At 39.9% G+C, this 19351-nt stretch overlaps 1 protein-coding gene across 1 annotated transcript in view; it reads left to right on the forward strand.

Annotated features, from left to right (window-relative positions):
* snd1 (staphylococcal nuclease and tudor domain containing 1) overlaps positions 1–18268 on the forward strand; it is a 109806-nt gene extending 91538 nt beyond the window's left edge. Inside the window, exons 19-24 of the mRNA XM_033989641.2 lie at positions 84–207; positions 1940–2009; positions 3615–3728; positions 7280–7483; positions 16147–16191; positions 17454–18268. Of these exons, the coding sequence (XP_033845532.1) occupies positions 84–207; positions 1940–2009; positions 3615–3728; positions 7280–7483; positions 16147–16191; positions 17454–17519 (623 nt within the window). The 3' untranslated portion in view covers positions 17520–18268. The remainder of the gene's footprint in view (positions 1–83; positions 208–1939; positions 2010–3614; positions 3729–7279; positions 7484–16146; positions 16192–17453) is intronic.
* The last annotated feature ends 1083 nt before the right edge of the window (positions 18269–19351 follow it).

The raw sequence follows: 19351 nt of genomic DNA on the forward strand, positions 1-19351 counted from the left end.
TTTGCAAAAACTATAAAGATAAAAGTTGTAAACAGAAGGAAGATGTATACTTACATGAGTTGTGTTTGTTTATTTGTTTTCAGGATCCCAATTGGAGAGTCTAATGGAGACCATGAGAGCAGAGATCGCAGCCCAGCCGCCAGTGGAAGGATCCTACTCGGCACGCAGAGGGGACTACTGCTTAGCCAAGTTCGCCGATGGAGAATGGTATGTTTCATTGCTATACATAAGTAATATATTTAGTAAAAACATTTATTACTGTAAGTCTATATTGTGCTAAGTAAAAACTGACTTTTTGTCCTTTTTAGAAAGTTGCTTTATATATAGCAATAAAATGTATAATATATTTCGGACACCCCTTTCCACAATAACCATTATTATTGACATCACGCAATTAATGAATATTTTCATCGCTTTTTAACAATGGTTGATTACCTAATTACATTTAAGAGCATAATAATCTTGTTGCTATGGATTGGTGTCCACACGGAAGGCCGTTATAAAGAGCAGCTAATTATGTTCATGTTGGCATTGTTCTGTCTATATCTTTGTATTCTGTGATGCATGTGGAATGTCTGCTAGTTTGATTAGGGGCTAATTAGAATTGTGTCGCTTTTCAAGGCCCTTTTACGACACAGTCAAAATGAATAGAAAGTGAGAGACTTTGTTCATCAACTCGCTCGCACTTTGTCTGTGGCTCTTTCACGCGCTGCTCTCCGCCGCACTGTTTTATGTCTCCCTGTTAATCACGTATTCAGTTTAACTTTGTTCTCTTGTTCTCTCCCTTTGCCCATGTGGACCTAATTATTTAGCTTTTCTCCTGTCGTCCTTGGTTCTCAGCCAATTTGTCTTCCTCACTCTCATTTGTTTGTCCAAAGACAGACAAGTGATGGTCAGATGAAGAGGCACTTTCCAAACTGGGAGCACAAAAAGGCCAACTCTTCCTGTGGTGGTTTAGTGTTGCGTTGCTACGTTAGCATCTGTTAGCACTTTAAAACTTGTTCTTAATTCATTGTGCTGATTGGATTCACAAAATATTGCTCATTTATTGTCAGCAGTTATCCATTTTTTTTTTTTTTTATTTGCCTTCTATGTGGCAACCTCCATAATGTCATAGGTCATATTTTAAAGAATAATACAAAATATATATTACATTCAATATTTTCATACAGAAAAGAAATGCATATTGAGCTTAGAAGTTACACCTACTGTCAAAGTGCAGTTCATGAACAAATATTTCAAAGCATTTTTAACTTCCACTATGAAAGCTCATATTTATGCTGTCCAAAGTATATTTTGCCTTAAATGAACAATGTTGTGATCCAATAAATGAAATGTAAAGATCATATAATATCCTCATTGCTCAACACAAGCAACATCCCATAAACAAATTTAGCACTTTCTAAACTGTCAAATACGAGTAATCTGTTATGATAGTTCTGTCATACGCATCTTGATCCCATTTTATTTAATTGTTGCCTGGGTTTGCCCTTGTAAAATGCTTATCTCCACATAAACACTTGACAAATGCATTTTGGGCTCAACTCGGGGTGCACTAAAGACATTAGCTGTAGGGAGAAAACGAGTCTAAATATCTGCCCTTTATTGCAATGAGGCCTCGGTGCAATTTGCCAGCCCAGCCCACAGTGTGTCCAGATAGATTCGGTGTCCCCTCCTACTCCCCAGTTCGTTCATCGCCTGATACCGCTCTCCCCCGATCACAACAGACACACCGTCCAACAGCCGCTCCCCAGGGAAATAAGCATGGAATCATTTACTCATCTTCCTTTGCCTCTCTCTCTTTTCTCTGTATCCATCCCTCTCTGTTCCTTTCTTTTTTCTCTTTCTCTTTCATCGCTCCTTTCTGTCTCTCGCTCGCTCTCCATCTGTGTGTGTATCTGCCCCTTTTTTCTCAATTACTCTGGTGGTGTCACTACAGGTATCGGGCACGAGTGGAGAAAGTTGAGTCGCCTTCAAAGGTCCACGTCTTCTACATTGACTATGGCAATGTGAGTATACTATGGTGCAATTAATTCACATTTACAGTCGCATCAAAACACAAGCCGTATCAGAGTTTTATTTGGGTTAAATCCATAGCTGGAGGGAGTATCTCCAGGGATATTTTCCATCTACTTCTTGGATCTTCTCAGACAGCATTTGTTTGTTATATTTGTTATTCAAAGGGATATAACTGGCAACATGTGTATAAGCAGCTGGAGATTTCCGGCAAATACAATACAAGCGTGTTTGTTTTTTGCTTAGTTTTTCATGCCACTAAGCATAACTTTTTTTTCCCCTTTTCATAGTAGTGATCAAAATAGGGCTCTTTATTTCTGAGGATTTTTAGGATGTCCCAGCAAACCCAAACTTTAGAGAATGACGTGATCAGCAGGGCAGCCTTCGGCCTTTGGTAAATTTCCCATGATCCAGTGGAGTGACTCTGTGTGTGACTGACCTTAAATGGTGATGGCTGAGGTTTGGCTGGCAGACACAGTATGTTTTGGCACGTTGCACAAAGTGTGATTCTCTCAGGCCGCCCTGGCACACACTAAAATGGAGATATCAGACTCCACCCTTACACTGACAGTGTTGACTCATTCAGACCTACATGAATTCAGTGTCAGGTCTTATTAGCCTGTAATAAGTTTCCCAACTTGACCTGTCAGCAGTCATAGTACAAAATATGATCATTAGCTAGTGCTGCAGATCAACAGTGCAATCGTCTTTTATTATAAATTACTTACACTGCCGTCGGAAGCTAATATGGCTTGAGTAAATTTTAATGTCCAAAGGAGCGTCAGTCTAGACAGTACAGTCCAGTGAACACATTAACCTAAGTTATGAGGGTCATCACATTGGCTCCCCTTTCTAATGTTTTTTTTTTTTTTTTTTTGTCTTCTGCCACTCACTTCACTTTTAGTTTTCTCAAATACAGCTTATTTAGACTTTTAACATTCAAAAAGTTTAGTTTGTGCCCCACAATATTTATAATGTCAAAGTTATTATTCCTTAGTACCAAAACAAGATATGGTCATTTATCACTCTCCAGGTGTGCAATATAAGTGAAATAGTGGTGTCAACAACTGCCCGCATCGATAAGCAAAAGAATATAAATGAATTGTATTTTTACTGTTGCACTCAAATCTAATAGTGTACATATGCAACTCCAGCAGTTTACTGTTAGGCTTCTTTTGAAATCCGTGAGCTAAAATCCTCTTTGGCCATCAGCAGTTTAAATGCTCATGTCACCAGAGCATCTCTGTGCTTTTGTCATTGGTGTGATTCGACCGCAGTTTGACTTGTGCTTTTATCTGCGCGGTGAAGCAGATGGGGCTTACTGAAAGCGCCCTGTGTACTGCTGCACAAACAGCTGGGCTATGACTTTAAGGTGATACAGGCAGTACAAGCAGTCAGCATTTAAAGAGCAAATCAGCATCTGTCTATTCTCAGTATGATCATTCAAATCACATGCAGGAGTCAATATGGTGCCTGACAAATGATAGTGTTACTACATAGTACATATATACATGCATGTTGCCATATAAATCCACAATATATCACTTAACTGTGCAGTTTATCAATGCTAACTGCGTGTCCTTTTTTGGGTTTTTCAGAGGGAGGTAGTGTCCAGCACCCGCCTGGCCGCCATGCCCCCAGCCTTCAGCACCAGGACCCTGCCCGCACAGGCCACCGAGTATGCCTTTGCCTTCATCCAAGTGCCACAGGATGTAAGTACACTCAAAACAGCAGATGTGCAACATATGAAAACCTATTTTTTAACAACAGATTTCTTGGGTTTCAGTCAGATTTTTAAAATATAGTTAAAAAAAACTCCTCCTCATATCAGTCTGAAGCTGTCAGACAGGGTTGAGTCTTCATTTCAAGTGTGTAAAATTCTGCTTATACATAATGCATGCGGAGCTAAGGAGACGAACCAATGACGAACAACTCTAGTGATATACAGACTCCAGAAATAATTAGCATTCACAGCCAGAGGGATGTTAAAAAGGTAAATTTAACCTTGACACAGGAACGCCATAGTAAGAGGCTAAGGTATACAGCGAAGTGCATTTAATAACCAACAAATACTGTTCTTCTTCCTTTGCACCTAATCTTCTTGTTTACTTGGAGTGTTTAGTTAACCCAGGAGACTAGTTGTGCGTGTGTGTTTGTGTGTACATGGGACTTTTTTGTGTGTCAAAGGGTCAACTCATTTGAAGCCTGCTGATTGCCTGCAGTGTGTATGCGCAGCTCGTGTTTTTAATCTGCGTGATCTCGGCTGACACGGTATTCAATATCTGCTTTAATTAGCTTTATCTGGGAGGCTATTAGTTTTATTTAGTGCAGGTAAATGTCGCCACCATTATTTTTGATGTCACAGGTTTCAAAATAATTAGTTCTCTTCCTTCATTTTTTTTTATTTATTTTTTACTATTATTTACTACAGTGCATGCTAAATAAATCTCCAACAGTAAATCTCCAATACATGTAATTTATAGCACTGTAAGTGTTTTAGAGTGTTATTAATTAAATTTAATGGGCATTTGGGACACTGCTGATGTGTACCAGTTTGCAGGCGTCTTGCATGGTGATTAGATTAATTGTTTTGCTTCAGTTTTATTTTATTAGCAGTAACGGAGAAAGACATGTGCCCCAATTTTCAGAGTAGAATCACTGTGAGGTGTTCTTCCTGCTGAAACAACTTTGAGATTCTACACATTTCTCACATGTTTTTGTTTTTATTTAATCGAATAATTCAAACATCTGATAATTGTCTTGGTTTTTCCAGGGGGCTTACAATAACATGACTAACGTAGCTAGATTTAAAAGGACCAATGTTTTAGATGCAACATGATTATTTTATCTTTCAGTATTCACTTTCCAGTTATATTGAATTGAGACCCTATGCTTTATTTCAGTTACTTTTTCACATTGTTAGTCTTGTGTAAAACCATAAAGAGTGTTGAATGAAATTGACTTTTTATCATATAGTTACTGAATGAATTATCCTGGAAAGAGTTGTTATGAACCAAGGACACAGTGTACGTATGGGCATAAAAATCGTTCTTTTCATTCTGTTCTGTATCTCACATATTGTTATTAGTATTTGTACACCATACTATGTTATGACAGTTTTTCCAACATATTTTGGACTGGCTGGACTCCCATTGGCAGAGAATCAAAGGCTTTGGCTCTGTAGAAGCTCCATGTGTTTGTGCGTTTGTGTTAATGTATGTGTGGTGTTTGTGTGCGCGTGTAAGTAAATGTAATGCCCCTAAAAGTGCGTGTGTGTGTGTGCGCGCGTGCTGTCACCTGTCTCATGACTTGAGTCTCCTGAAGGATGAAGTGGCCCATCTGTTGGCCGGTCCGGGGGGAGGCAGGCATCACCTCCGCTTTAGAGCCCCCAGACACACTGAGCCAAACACAGTGTGCTGACCACAGGGCTGACCACAAGCTGGAAGAGGGCAACGAACCTTGTACCTTTTACTTCTCTCTCTCCTGCCTGACTACTTTCCCTTTTTATATTTTAAAGGTCCAAACCATACAAGTTGGCTTACTATATACAAGTAAAATCAGATGACCTGATGCAAACATTGTTAAGCCATCAACAGTAGAGTGATGCTGGATCTAGTACAATCTCACCGGTAGTGTTTTGTTTATTGTGTTTTGTTGTTTGCTTTGTTGTCATTGCTCTAGTTATTTGAAAATTTGTTTGTGTCATACCTTCTCAGAAAAATATAATGAAAAGAGCTAATCTCATCTAAAACGTTTATGTGCCATTGTAAACTCAGTATGGCTTTTTAGACTGGAACGTTCCCATTAAACCTCATTTTCAGTATTTGCATCGCTTTTTAACTCTCCCTCATTCTGACGGCAACTTTCTGTGCAACTTCTTTTTGTCTTAAAAATGCAAATCTAATGGCAGGTTAAGTTATTTGTTGTTTTCAATACACTTCCAAAGTTCAAATTCTCAATGTTACAAAGGTTGATGCTTCACTCAGAACAGTTTGTTATAAAACATAAACATTCAAGTTTTTTTTCTTTAATAATACTCTTTAATTTTCAAACTCAGCCACAGATGATGGCAACAACCCACTCAATTCAAAGTGTAAAAACAGTACATTTTTACACTTTCAAGTTCCTTGTTTGGCATTTGGCAGCCTTTAAAGTGCTGCTTTCTGTCTTTAGTCGTTGCTTTTACAACTTTCTCTTTGTGTAAAAAGAATTTTCTTTTCAAAGAACCAATCATCGGTTATTTCGCAGCACTAGGCAGCAAGGCTCTGACAAGCCTTTTTAAATTTTCTCTATATAGTTAATGCATAATAACATACAATTATACTATTTTCCCAAAGTTACCCTTGTATCAGTTGACATATATGCAGTCCCAAACACACCATTCTCTTAGCATAAACCAGATCAGTTTTTCTTATTTGGCTTCACGACAGAAAGTCCTGGAAGCATCTCATTAAAGTTGAATGTTCGCAGTTTGTGCCATGTCCCGCGCCTCTGCCCACCCTCGCCCCTTGGAGCTCCCCCGCAGCGCCTCTGACAAGTTTAACCACAGGAAGAGAGCAGGGGACAAAAAGCAACACTTCGTTTTGTGGCTCCAACAAGCTCTCCCCTGCCCACACATGCAACGCTCACACATACAGCAGACGCGTACGTACCCAAGGGCAGCTAGCTCGAAGGGGGTTGCTATGGAGACAAGACCAGGGCGAGGAGGAGAGAGGGAAGAGGAGAGATGGATGATGACCAGTTTTGTTTTTAAGTGTCTTTCTGTCTTTGAAGATGCTGCACCCTTGGTTTCTTTTTTTTTTCGCTCTTTCTCTCTGACTCACTTTGGTAGGATGCGGGGTCAGATTACCTCGTAGCCTGCTCTATCGTCTTCCACACTTTGTTCAATCAAACCCTGGTCTTTATAGAGGAGAAGGTTGAGAGTAGCAGAGGGCAAGAAATCCAACGGCAGAATGGGAGGAGAACAAAAGAACGGCACGCAGGGAAAGTGGGTGAATCCGTTTAGCATTTCCGGAGAAGTTCAATCTTTTCCAAGTGCTTCAACGCTGCTTTGATTGCTTCACAGCTGGCGCATTATGTATGAACTAGCCCTGGCTTTTTCCTGCTAAGAGTTTGTTTATCGTTTCCTCCCCCTAAACATAATATAACATAATGAAACAATGCATATTTAAGTTGTTTACATGGGCCTTTCGCATTTACGTTTGTGTACTATTATGCAATTTAGCAATCAGATGCCAATTATCCTTCTCTTTTCGGTCTATAGGAGGATGCCCGTGCGGATGTGGTGGACTGCATTGTGCGGGACATTCACAACAGCCAGTGCCTGCTAAACGTGGAGTACTCTGGAGTAGTCTGCCCTCATGTCACGATACAGTTTGCCGATACGAAGGAGGATGTGGGTCTGGGCCTGGTCAAAGAGGGCTTAGTGATGGTGGATGTGCGCAAAGAGAAGCACCTGCAGAAGATGGTGAGTTGAAGTCAAAATGCACTGGCTACGTCTACATGCATACCAAAAATCGGATCATTATCTGATTTCGAAACTTAACGGATTACTGAAATGTCCTGTAAACAGTTACATCTGATGTGAGTAATCTGATCACACTTGTGAAGCTTGTAACAAGGAACATTATGGAAAAAGAGCAAAGTAATGTGGCCAAAAACAAAACAAAAAATTTGCTTCCAAATGCAACAGTTATTTATTGATTAATCGACTCATGTCACCAGGTTTTCTTGATGAACAGATCTTTTTGGCATGTAAACATAAAAATATAGTGTTAGGGTTTGACTATTCCAGTTATCTGTTTTTTTATTGATCATGTAAATGTGCCCAGTGTTAGTGAAGGCAATAAGTGCTATACCATACAGTCGTACTCTATTGATTTGTCTGTCGGGCTATTATGACAGCTCATTAATCAATGTGGTGCTTTTGAGCAGCAGCGTTTGACATCTTTGCTTGTATTACACTAAGCACTCGCAGGTATTGTACTTTGAGAAATGTCCGTATTCTTGTCAATCAGTGAAGCACACCTTTTCAATTTTAGTTTAACAGGCCATGCGGTTGAACCATGACACATTGCTCACGCTTTTATTTCTACTCTTTATGATAATTTAACCAGCGCACTCAAAGTGACTCTGTACATGAAAGATAAAGAAAAATGAGGCAAATTCATTCTCTCTGCAATTACTGCTACTGCTCACCGTTCTTATTAGTCACTCTGTCATTTATTTAAAAATTGAAACTCAACAAAAGAGTCGAAAAATAATCCACATTACAAAGTACTTCATAATCAAATCTAAATGAATATTCATGTAAATTATAGGCCGGGAGAAAAGCCAAATTGCATCCACGCACTTTGCTCACTCGCTCATGCTGAGCACCAACTCATTTTTGTGTAGCACCAATAACAGCCCCTCTCAGGTCAGAGATGGAGAGATGGTCAATAAAGCACTGTGCATCATTGTAAGAGTGTTTTGACCTCTGACCTCTAAAGGGTAGTCTGGGACTATAATGCACTGTCAGAGTAAATGGCCTTATAGAGAATAGACACTGATTAAGCTCATGCACTTGTACCACTAATAGGCCTACAGACTCCATACAATTAGGCATACTAGTTTCATAGAATTCTTAACGAGGACACTTGACATTTTTTTAACACCTAAATGCCCATGCTTAGTAACTCTCAAAAGTATAATCAATAGTTTGAGTGTTATTGCTTAAAACTGCTCTAGATGTCTCCCTGGAGATCCTATGGCTTTGCTTGGAATGTCCCATAGTATTGCAGTAAAGTTGCATAATTATTTGGTTACTTGGGTTATTGCTCAAAAATTTTTTATGGAGACAAGTTTAATCTCATGCTGGGGAATATTCCATGCAAAACATCACAAAACATTCCATGTGTTTACTTGTATGACATATGATGTCTGTGTGTAGCAAAGAGCTTTACTCCTTACCCACATTCAAATTTAATTCCATTTCTGGTACTTTACAGGATGAAGTATAGCTTTTTTGTTTCATAGCACAATTGAAACATATCCAAGACATTGCAAAGTATATAGCAAAGTAAGTCAATCATCTGATCAATAAAAAACATCTCTAGATCTCCTTTGTCCACTTAAACTATATTTATGAATGCACATCTCTGACTTAGATTCTTTAAATGGCTACTGCAATTCTTTGTGCAACAACACACAGTAATATCTCGCTGGGCCAGAAGACCAAAGCGCTGTTCAAAGAAGCCTTTTGTTGATCTCAGGGCTACTGTCACCATTTTTCTTTTCCTTTTATTTTTTAGATAGTGTACAATCTCGAATGTCTGCATAGGCTGCTGTCCCTCCACTCACTCCCTATGACTCACTGTAAAAGTAACTTGTCCTTTATATCTCCACCATTTTGGTTATTTGTTCAGTAGTTTCCGTGGTACTTTTCTTTATCTTATTTATTTTTCCTATATAAATCACATTTAACCTACACTAGATGAATGACTCTGGGTAAATATTGGTGTACCGACTTAAGCCAGATGTGCTTTTCTCCGTTGCTGTCCTCTGATTGGGGATAAATAAAATGCATCATATAGAAGGCCATGACCCAGAAATGGATCTATGGAATTAGAGCATGTATATCCCATAATATACATATACATAAGCTCTTCCACATGCACTTATAGACTTATTGTTTAAAGCGTCTGGTATGGCATGTTTAGAGATCTTCATATTGTAATCGCTCGCTGATATTATTGTCCCATTATCCTAAGGCTCTCAAGACAATGGTGCATTATTTTTAAGTGCTGGTTGTGCTCCTCTGTCTGTCGTTGAGGCTTCTGACCAAACGGTTTAACAGATACACAATGTTGATCATTAGAATGGGTTGTTAGAAAAACAACAGTAATTGCTGTGTTTGGGTGGCAGAGAAGTGACTAGCCTGTCAAACATTTGGTCAGACAAATGAAATATGGCATAAAATAACAGCCTCTCTGCTGAGAGTAGTTTTAAGCGTGCTGGGTGTAAATATCAAGTGCGACGCCACTCACTGGTAGTCGTGTAAGCCAAAAGTATTTTTAATGCTGCGTTTTTGTATCTGTATATAATCTGTCAGTTGATTTTGGCCCTTCTAGTCCTGTTGTGCCAGATATAGTGTCACTACATCCTGCAGAAAAGATGGCTGTTAACACATCTTTCGTGCTCTGCTGGTTTGGCCGGTGTTCCCTGTCAGCAGCAGACAACAACATGGCAAACAAACGTCCACATGCTCCCCGTCTCGCCCAGTCACCTCTGCTAACTGACATGAGTGGATGTCTCCTAAGTTCATTAGAGCTACGAGCTAATAATCTCCCATTGCTAATTACGAGTCAATTACTTCTGCAAGTGTCTGTCATTGCCTTACCAGTCCAATTATTATCAGCCACCAACAGTGATGCTGCCTGCTGTATTGAACTAGGCCTAGTTGTAGCAAGCTTTATTTAAAGAAAAAAAGGCCTTTACCAGCACACACTGGAGTGCACTGGTTATAAAGACTGACTTTGTTATAAAGGTAATGTAGTGTTTGTGTCAGCAGAAGGCAGATTAACAGCTGTGCTGTTCCTCTACAACAGTGAAACAGGAGTTTTAATTACCCAGCAGTAGCCTCTTGGGAAATGTAGTTTTAGTTTCCCTTTTATCTTATTTTTGCTAATGTATTTATACTGAGGCCTTGCTTTTTAATGTATGAGTGCTCAGCAGCTCTTTTAAGTAGTGCATATCATTTAGAGGCCAGTATGGCAGCCTTTAAGTGGCAACTAACATATAATGCATTTTTTTTCTCTTTATACTTAAACTGCCTCATGGGTAGCCATAGTTTGCTTACAGCTATAGCAGATTCCCAGTGTAGTTAATAGTGCAGCTGTCCCATTCGCAGTAATTGTGCTAATGGGGGTTGAAATCATCAATGAAGATAAAATGGCACACTGAGAAGCGTTAGTACAAATGAGGCTGCATGTGTGTAATCCATACAGGAAATCAGGAAGCGACTCACACACACAAAGCATGCCTCCGGGGATGGCTTGTTTCATCTATCAAAGTGTGCCGCTGCTGTTTGGTGCACATTCTTCGGCTCAGGAGAATGTAGTCTTGTGTCTCCACGCTGCTAAGCCACTGGTTCGGACACTGATGATACGCCTCTTGGGAATCTTGTGTTTCTGTTCAGTAGGTTCACTATAACAAAATGAGGCCTCGTGGGCAAACAGGCTTTCTTATCATGTCAGTGCTGTTGTGGTTTCCAGGAGGGAGAAGCCATATTGTCCCCCAATATATACACTTGTCTTTGTTCCTTTATAAACAAATCTACAAATCTGTGTATAATCTCTCTGTTGCCTTCACTCTGACCTGTAAACTTGTAAATGTGTCATCCAGGAAAGGCTTTTAGCGTAACCGGACCACCAATCGAGCGACTTTCAGCCCGCTGCCCTCTCTGTTCAACCCCACTGCCTGTCACGGCCCATCAGGAGCCTCGCCGCTCCCAGCACACACACACACACACACACATTTAGCATCTGAATTTCATGGGGTATACGGCAGCATGACCGCTCCCCACCAGTGGCTTAGTACCTAATTTACAAGGGATAGGCCTTTTTAGTGGACATATTCTGCAACCTTGCAACCGACTGGGCACATACACATTAAGCTTAGCAGTGCATTGGCCCCATTGCTCCCAATAGTACATTCCTCTTTCCAACATATCAAACAAAATGCTTAAGAAGAAAGAAAAAGGACCATAGGTTGTAATAGTAAATATTAATTTTCCATTTGTTATACAACAGTGTTTTTGTCCCTAGGGTATGTAACATGCTCAGAGCCTACATTAACTGAATGTCTTTGAACGTGACCTACAGTGCTGTGCCATGGACCCCTGCTGCTGGCTTTGTCATCCCACATTCTCACAGGCTCCTAATCTCCTCTGACAGGCTTGCTATGGGGACGAATGTGCAACATGGTGCAATCCCAGTAAAACCAGTGCACACAGCAGCTTTGACATGGCTTTAAGAAAGATTTCTATAGTCAAGGAGAGAATGTTGCATGCAGTAGAAGCTAGGGCTATTCAAATAATCAAATTTGAATTGAGATGAAATCATTTCTGATCATCACTGATCTGCTTGGGTGTTTTTAACTGAGAGATCTGCAGCCAATCCTGTGTCATGTGGTTAGGGGTTCAATACAGACATTGGAATAAAAACTTTTAACTTTTATGGCAATTATTAAATGATAATCTCATGCTCAGCAAATGAATATTGAAAACCATTTTCATAGTCTAGATTATATTGTATATTACTGCAACAAATAAACTGCCACTTGTGATTTGCACAATACTTTTCATATGCACTGTCAGGGCATTCTTAATAAACCTTTAACCTTATGCATTTTCTTTATACTACTCAAGTCCAAAAGAGCACTTAGTACTTTGATTAGTCACTTGCTTTTCAGGCATTCTCTGTCCAGAATCTGGTTAGCACTGGCGTTTTAGCATGGTGTGAAATCAAAAAGAGGCCACTCACCTACGCACCAGACGCGCACAACCTGTCACAGTGCTGTCTTCGGGAGTCCTGTCAGAGATCTCACATTCACACCACAGTCCCCAGAACGCCACCTGGACCTGGGCACGGCTCGGGCCAGTGTGTGTGGAAAGATGCACCAAACACACACAGCCAGACAGATTCATAACCAGCCAGACACGCACTCACACAGGCAAGCCAAAACACCAGAGACGCCACCTGTGCCTCAGCTCGCTCAAAAACAGGCTTCAGGGAGACAGAGCATAACAATATTCCTAACTAATAATGCTTGATTTGTAGTAGGCATTCTAAAAGTTTGATGGCAGCGATAATGATGATGACCAAACTGTCTAACACCTTGATTAGATTACTATCGACCATTTAGCAGAGATGTCTACTGTGTCCACCTGGCCTGTTTTTTCTATGGCTATATATCATTGTTTCTCAACCAGAGGTATGGAGACACTCAGTTACACAAGCACTTTTTACAAAAAAGTGCTTGTACTACCTATTCAGAATATAAAAGAAGCTGAAACTGAATAGTATTTGAATTTTAAAAGTCAGTATAACAGTATAAATTTACAATATACTAAACCAATTTATTTACCTAGTACCATAGTTAAGAGGTACTTGGAAAGGAGGACAAATTGAGAGCTGTAACAAGCAGATATCCTTCTCTCAAACACTTTGCCTATAAAAAAAAAATTCAAATGCATAGTAAATGTGCAAAGATAATTAACTAAAATCTGTCATTTGCAGCAGTACATAGTTATAACTGATAGCGGAACTTTGCCTTCCTCAAACACTGTAGTACATAGTGATTTTGATCATCTTAAACTCTCGTCACGATCCTGTTGGTGTGGAAGTCTATCAGAAGTCCAAAAAAGTAATCCCTCACACACAGAGCTTTGGGCACAGCACATTCTTTTGGCAGCATTTTAGAGATCCACCACTGTCATCAGCCACTGCTCACCAAACGTGGCATCTGTCTCGCATATGGGAGCCCTGTAGGGTCATCCAGACATGTCCACAGTCACCCACCGCCTTCTGCCACCAAAACTCCCACCAAACACTGCATTCTCTCTAGGCATATTCATCATGTGCCATTAGTTTTTAGCTTTGATTTGGTCAATTTTGTCTCAGTCTCTTGCATATAAACCTGGTTTACACACTGGTCAAAATTTTGTAAAAAAAAAATTTCATTTAGTGTTTTTTGTTTTGTTTTTTGTCTATTTACATTGTTGATTCTCATTGGAGTCATCAAAACTATTAATAATGACCACATGGGATGTAGTAATCAAAGTTTGAAATAAATAAAAATATGCTTTATATATTAAATAGTTCAAAATGGCCACCCTTTACTTTGACCACTGCTTTGCACACTCATAACATTCCACTATTGAACCCTGACAAAGGCACACCTGTGAAGAGAAAACCATTTCAAATGACTCCATCATGAAGCTCATTGATAGAAGGCCGTGGTTTTGCAGCACTGTCAGCAAAGCAAATATCTCGAAGCTCTTGAACCTAAAATATAAAATTGTTGAACTTTTTTTTTTTTCTTTGCTACATAATGAATTTCATACATTTTGGTTCATATGTGTGATGTCTTCAGCATGTATATACAATGTAGAAAACAGTAAATGTAAAGAAAAAAAACAGAATGAGGTGTGTCCAAACTTTTGACTAATAGTGCATTTGTGTATAATGTTGTATGGAACATGTGTAGTGTAGACATGCGTCCCTTGCATGAGAATGATGATGACTTCCTTTGACACAACTTTGCTCCAGATGGGGCTTTGCTTCTGTCAAGGCCGTAAATGAGCTATTATGTCTCACTACAGGAGCCCATAGAGAAGCTATAATGGAAGCATCCGGTGTAGGAAAAATGGAGCGGGTTGAAACTGTCAGCTGCTCTCTGATTGGCTGTTTTGCTGCGCCACAGCTCATGCGTTAGACAGATTTGGAGAGATCCAGGAGGCGCCCCTCTGACCGAAGAACAAGAGGGCTCACCCTGAGAGCTGCAGCGTGACGGCTCATCATCTGCACATTGTTCTGTAGTGCTCTCCAGCCTCTGTACAGCTCTGGGGCTATGATTCTCAGATGCCAACGCTTTGGAAAGGACGCAGTTCATACTCAAAAAGAATTTATGTTCTAGTTAGTTGCTTTCACCCAAATGTAATTTTTGTCCTTTGTGTTCCCCTGTTGTGAGATCCACTTGAGGAGATATGACACCTCGCTCCCACATGCCTCTAATTTCTACCTCTAGCTCTCTGAATGTTGAGAGAAAAAGCAGGCCTCTTACTGCTGCAGGCACTCGGGCTTTCCAATAAAGTCCAAATGGCATCACTGGCCTTTTGTGTGTGTGAAATATTGTCTGCTGGCGTCTCCATATGGTGACATCTGCCTGATGGGAGCGACAGGACATATTCAAACACCTTCTAAAAAACATCTCCTCTAGCTGGCTGGTGATGGATGACTCGTGAAGTTTCATGTGCATTAGTTTGAATAAAGGCTTTATTGTACCATGTAGCTGCATGTCTGCTATGTGTGGTGTCTTGTGCAGTGTAGCGATCAAATCAGTCTACCTGCATATGCCAGCACAGCAGTTAAACTTCACTGTCCTTTCCAAATGAACAGCTTTAACACTTCTCATTCTCACTTTTGGAATCAGAACAAATATTAACAAAGAAAGTCAAGTCTTTACCTTTCACATGATGCTTAGTATTCACACAAAAAGTAGCTCTGGAGGTCAGCTCCCCTCGTACCTCTCCTCAGTGCCTTTTGTGGTAAAAAAAAAACAGTTTTAAAGGTTGTCATCTGGACAATGTTTTTAACACTGAGAACCTCGTCTAGATGACTACCCTCCAACTTTTCTTTCATGTACCAAGGCTTGGATGAATAAAGGATTACAGCAACTTATTATTATTATTATTATTATTATTGCGAAATGTATGTAAACAATATGAATGGATAGGGATGGTTGGAAATTATAAGCATATAGCATATAATAGCTGCAGTTTTCATTTTAACCTTGTAATATATCAGCCTGTTAACACCTTGTGCACAATATTGTGAACACTGATTATGAGCCAGGCTCAGAAATGTAGTTGGTGACATGAGGCACACAGGCGCTCACTGATGGAGCCCCTCTCCTCTGGAGTGGCTCAAGTGCACTGAAACATACTGTGATGAAGCCCTGACCCTGCTCCACTCTGTACTGTACAGCTCTATAAGCTCCTGCAGTCACAGCCACTCGCAGACAGCATGTGTTTTCTTGATCTCGCTGATCTTCAGAGAACACTCTGTTCTCTGCATCTAATGTCATAGGGAATATCTGTGTCCTTTACTCAAACTGGAGCTTGATGGTGTTGTTGAAGTGTTTTTTGGTTTTTTTTTGGGGGGGGGGTTGTATTTATGTGTGTGTGTAAAATATATATATATATATATATATATATATATATATATATATATATATATAAAATATAGCAGGAATAAGTGATGTCTCTAAGATCAGAACAGGTTCAAAGTCGCCGCTGATTTAGCTAATAAACCGGATATGTGATGCACAGATACAGTATGCTAATCTTTTTTTTTTTCTCTGCCCCAGGTGACGGAGTACCTGAACAGTCAAGAATCTGCAAAGAGTGCCAGGGTAAGCTACTTTTTTCCACTATGTTTCTACAGTATGTAGTCCGTAGCATCTCTACCATCCTTCTGCACAGCTTTTACAATTAATATCAGCACATATTCTTTCAAACATTCAACAACATTTGTAAAGTTTGTTTTATCTTCCCCCTTCCTCCTTCTCAAAATGCCACACATTACATTGGCAGTCAGCACTGTCCCATATGGACTGCTGCCCACAGTCTGTGCGGGTTCATACTGTGAATTGGGGGGTGTGGATATGTGCAAAGTATATTCAGCTGGGATGAAGAGGAAGCAGGCTGTAGAGCGAGCACTATAACATATATACACACACATACACTTATAGCCTTCATGATGAAGAGACAAAGCCAGCTTGGGAAGGCTTGACCCTGATGCCTGTTAGCTTTGTGTGGTGGAAATGACCACATTTGGTCTAAGCAGATAATTGAAAACCATAGCAAAGCTATCTGAACAAGTCTACTTAAATTGGTACTATAATGGATCTTAGTCACTGTTACATAAAGACACGAAAAGGAAAGGGAACGGAAGAATGACGAACTGAAACCCTGGAGCTCATGGACATGATTGGGTTCTATTTAGTGTCTACACATGTAAACGTCAACTCTCCAATCAGTGCGTTACTGCTCACAGGCTGTTTGTGCCGTGAGTCAATCAGATGGACCAGGCTAATCGCAGGTATACTGTCTGCTCCTGGTAGCGCCACACAACAACTAGCAAGGGGAAAAAAAACCCAAATGTGCGAGGCGGAAAATGGCAATGCATACACGCCGCTCCATTCATCCTAATAACGAGCGCTAATTACCACAGTCGCTAATTAGCTATGAATCACAGCATTAACAGCTGAGCTGCATGCTTCTGAGCGCCAAAAAGAAGGCTCCCACACAGGCCCTGCTTGTACAATCACACACCGCTCAGATGCTCACTTTCTTTCACATTCAAATCAGCGCCACCTTAGTGGCACACATGGAGCCAAGGGCGCCATGATGAAAGCGGCATTTAGCAGGAAATGTATGATGGTTTATGAGGCGACGCACTGTGTGAAAGGATGAAATGGGAGAAGTAATAGACTGGGTGGCATTTGAGGCAGTGTAGGCCTGCAGCTTGGATGGGCAAGCACAAAGAGTTCCAGCCAATCATGGTGTGGCTACCCTAATGCAGCTTCTGAAATCCATACATTTTTATTCTGCTCTTTCCCATTTTTTCTTTTTACCACTGTTTAAATAAAAATCCCCTCTCTTGTCCTTGCAGCTCAACATTTGGCGCTATGGAGACTTCCGTGCAGATGATGCCGATGAGTTTGGTTACAGCCGTTAAAGAAATCTTAAAAGGAAGACCATCCAGTCAACATCATTCCAAAGACCAACATGGACAAAAATGATGAGAATCTTAACCACCAACATTCTCTCACTCACTTTTTAATATATCAAATTCAGTCCTCCAGTACTTGCGTCTTCTTTTTCCTAATTCTAAAAAAAGTGAACACAAAGGAAAATAGTTGTTCTTGATCTTGTTTTCTCTATATAGCCACTGCCAGCTCCATCAGCCTGCAGTTTTGCCAATCTTTGTCATTTGCCATGTTACGTTTGAGCAGACTTCCTGTGAGATAGACTCTGTTCTGTGCTCTTTTAATCACTGCTTTCCACTGTACAGTGAGGGACCGTCTCTTTCAACAAAACAATGCTTCCCTGAGAATGATCTGTAAATGTACGGAGAATATGTCCACAAGTGTAAATGGATTATTTTCCAACAGTAGCTGCAGCCACACAGACTTTATTTTTGTCACTGGTGCATATCTGTGTGATGACCACATTTGCAGATGTTTTGTGAGGAGTGTCTTTTTTTTCACGGTCCCATTTTTATGACCCGTAACTATGGACACCATCATTTGGTATTTTATCTCAATATCTCAAGCAAAGTTTACAGTCTAATGTTATGATCATGTCTTTGGCAGTCTCTCGTCTGTCTCTATGCCATAGCAAAAACAGTGTTTGAATTTGTTTCCTTATAATGGACCTTTGCATTCTATTAAAATCTGCTAAATAAAAATAAGCAAATGAAATAAATGTCCATTGTTGTTCTTTCACATAGAAATATTAAAGATGCACTAAGCAACTTTGCTAGTGGAGAGTACACAGTCTGCTTATCTCCATGATGTTATTGCTTTGCATGGACTGTTCCACAGTATGGCATTTAATTTCCAATCATTCAATTATGGGTGTTTTTGTTGCTCAAAATAACTTGAAAAACCTGCAGTCATGAGCAGTGCCACCTCTCTGTAGATCTGACTTATTACTTGGCCTAGCAGTGTCACATACCTGTCTCCTTGGGGCTGGATAAGTTTAATGTGAAATATTCCATGGAAGCAAAACATCTCCATGGAAGTGATGAACCCCCCACCTGAAAAGTTACATGGTGCACCTTTAAGGCTTACACCTGTTGTGTGACTAATCTGCAAGTCTAATTTTGACAGTGTTGCCACAAGAAGAGCTTTTGAATGTGAAAGCTTTGCAGTTGGGCAGCTGCTAATTTCACTTGAGGATAATGTGACTCTTTGTTTTGTATCAGGACATTTCTTCGGCTCAAAGGGGCTGTTAGTAGCACTGGCTAAGCAAACTTAGCAAGTTTTTTAATGACAATAGCATTTATATAAAGGGACAACTTCAGTTCAGCTAGTACTATTGCAGACACTTCTGTTCTGTTAAACGGCAAAATGTATGGTAACGTGTTCATGGGTTTCTAACTATGGCAAAAGTCCTTAATCGCCACGATAATATTACAATCAAATATGTTTTGAATGTGGAAAGGACTTTTATTGCTACATTAGTCAAAACTGTAATTATTATTTTTTTTATAATGCATAACTTAAACTAGAATTTTAAAAAGAATGTGGCCCTGGTAGCTCCTGCTCTTAGTTTTAAGAAATTCTAACACTGGATTTGTTGTGCTATGCTCAAAGCTGTAATTTTCTTTAAACTGTGTAATAATTTTAACTTCTATTTGTTTCAGGAGACATGCTTGTATACACATGATGACACAACTTATGTTCGAGGTCATATTCTTAATTTCGTTATAATCAGTGTGGCTGTACCCAGAACGCAGTTAAAACGTGCTATGTAATGTACTGCCTATAAACATTTAATGGGCCT

This window comes from Periophthalmus magnuspinnatus, chromosome 23 (genome assembly GCF_009829125.3).
Source record: "Periophthalmus magnuspinnatus isolate fPerMag1 chromosome 23, fPerMag1.2.pri, whole genome shotgun sequence".
In the NCBI taxonomy this organism is placed as follows: Eukaryota; Metazoa; Chordata; class Actinopteri; order Gobiiformes; family Gobiidae; genus Periophthalmus; species Periophthalmus magnuspinnatus.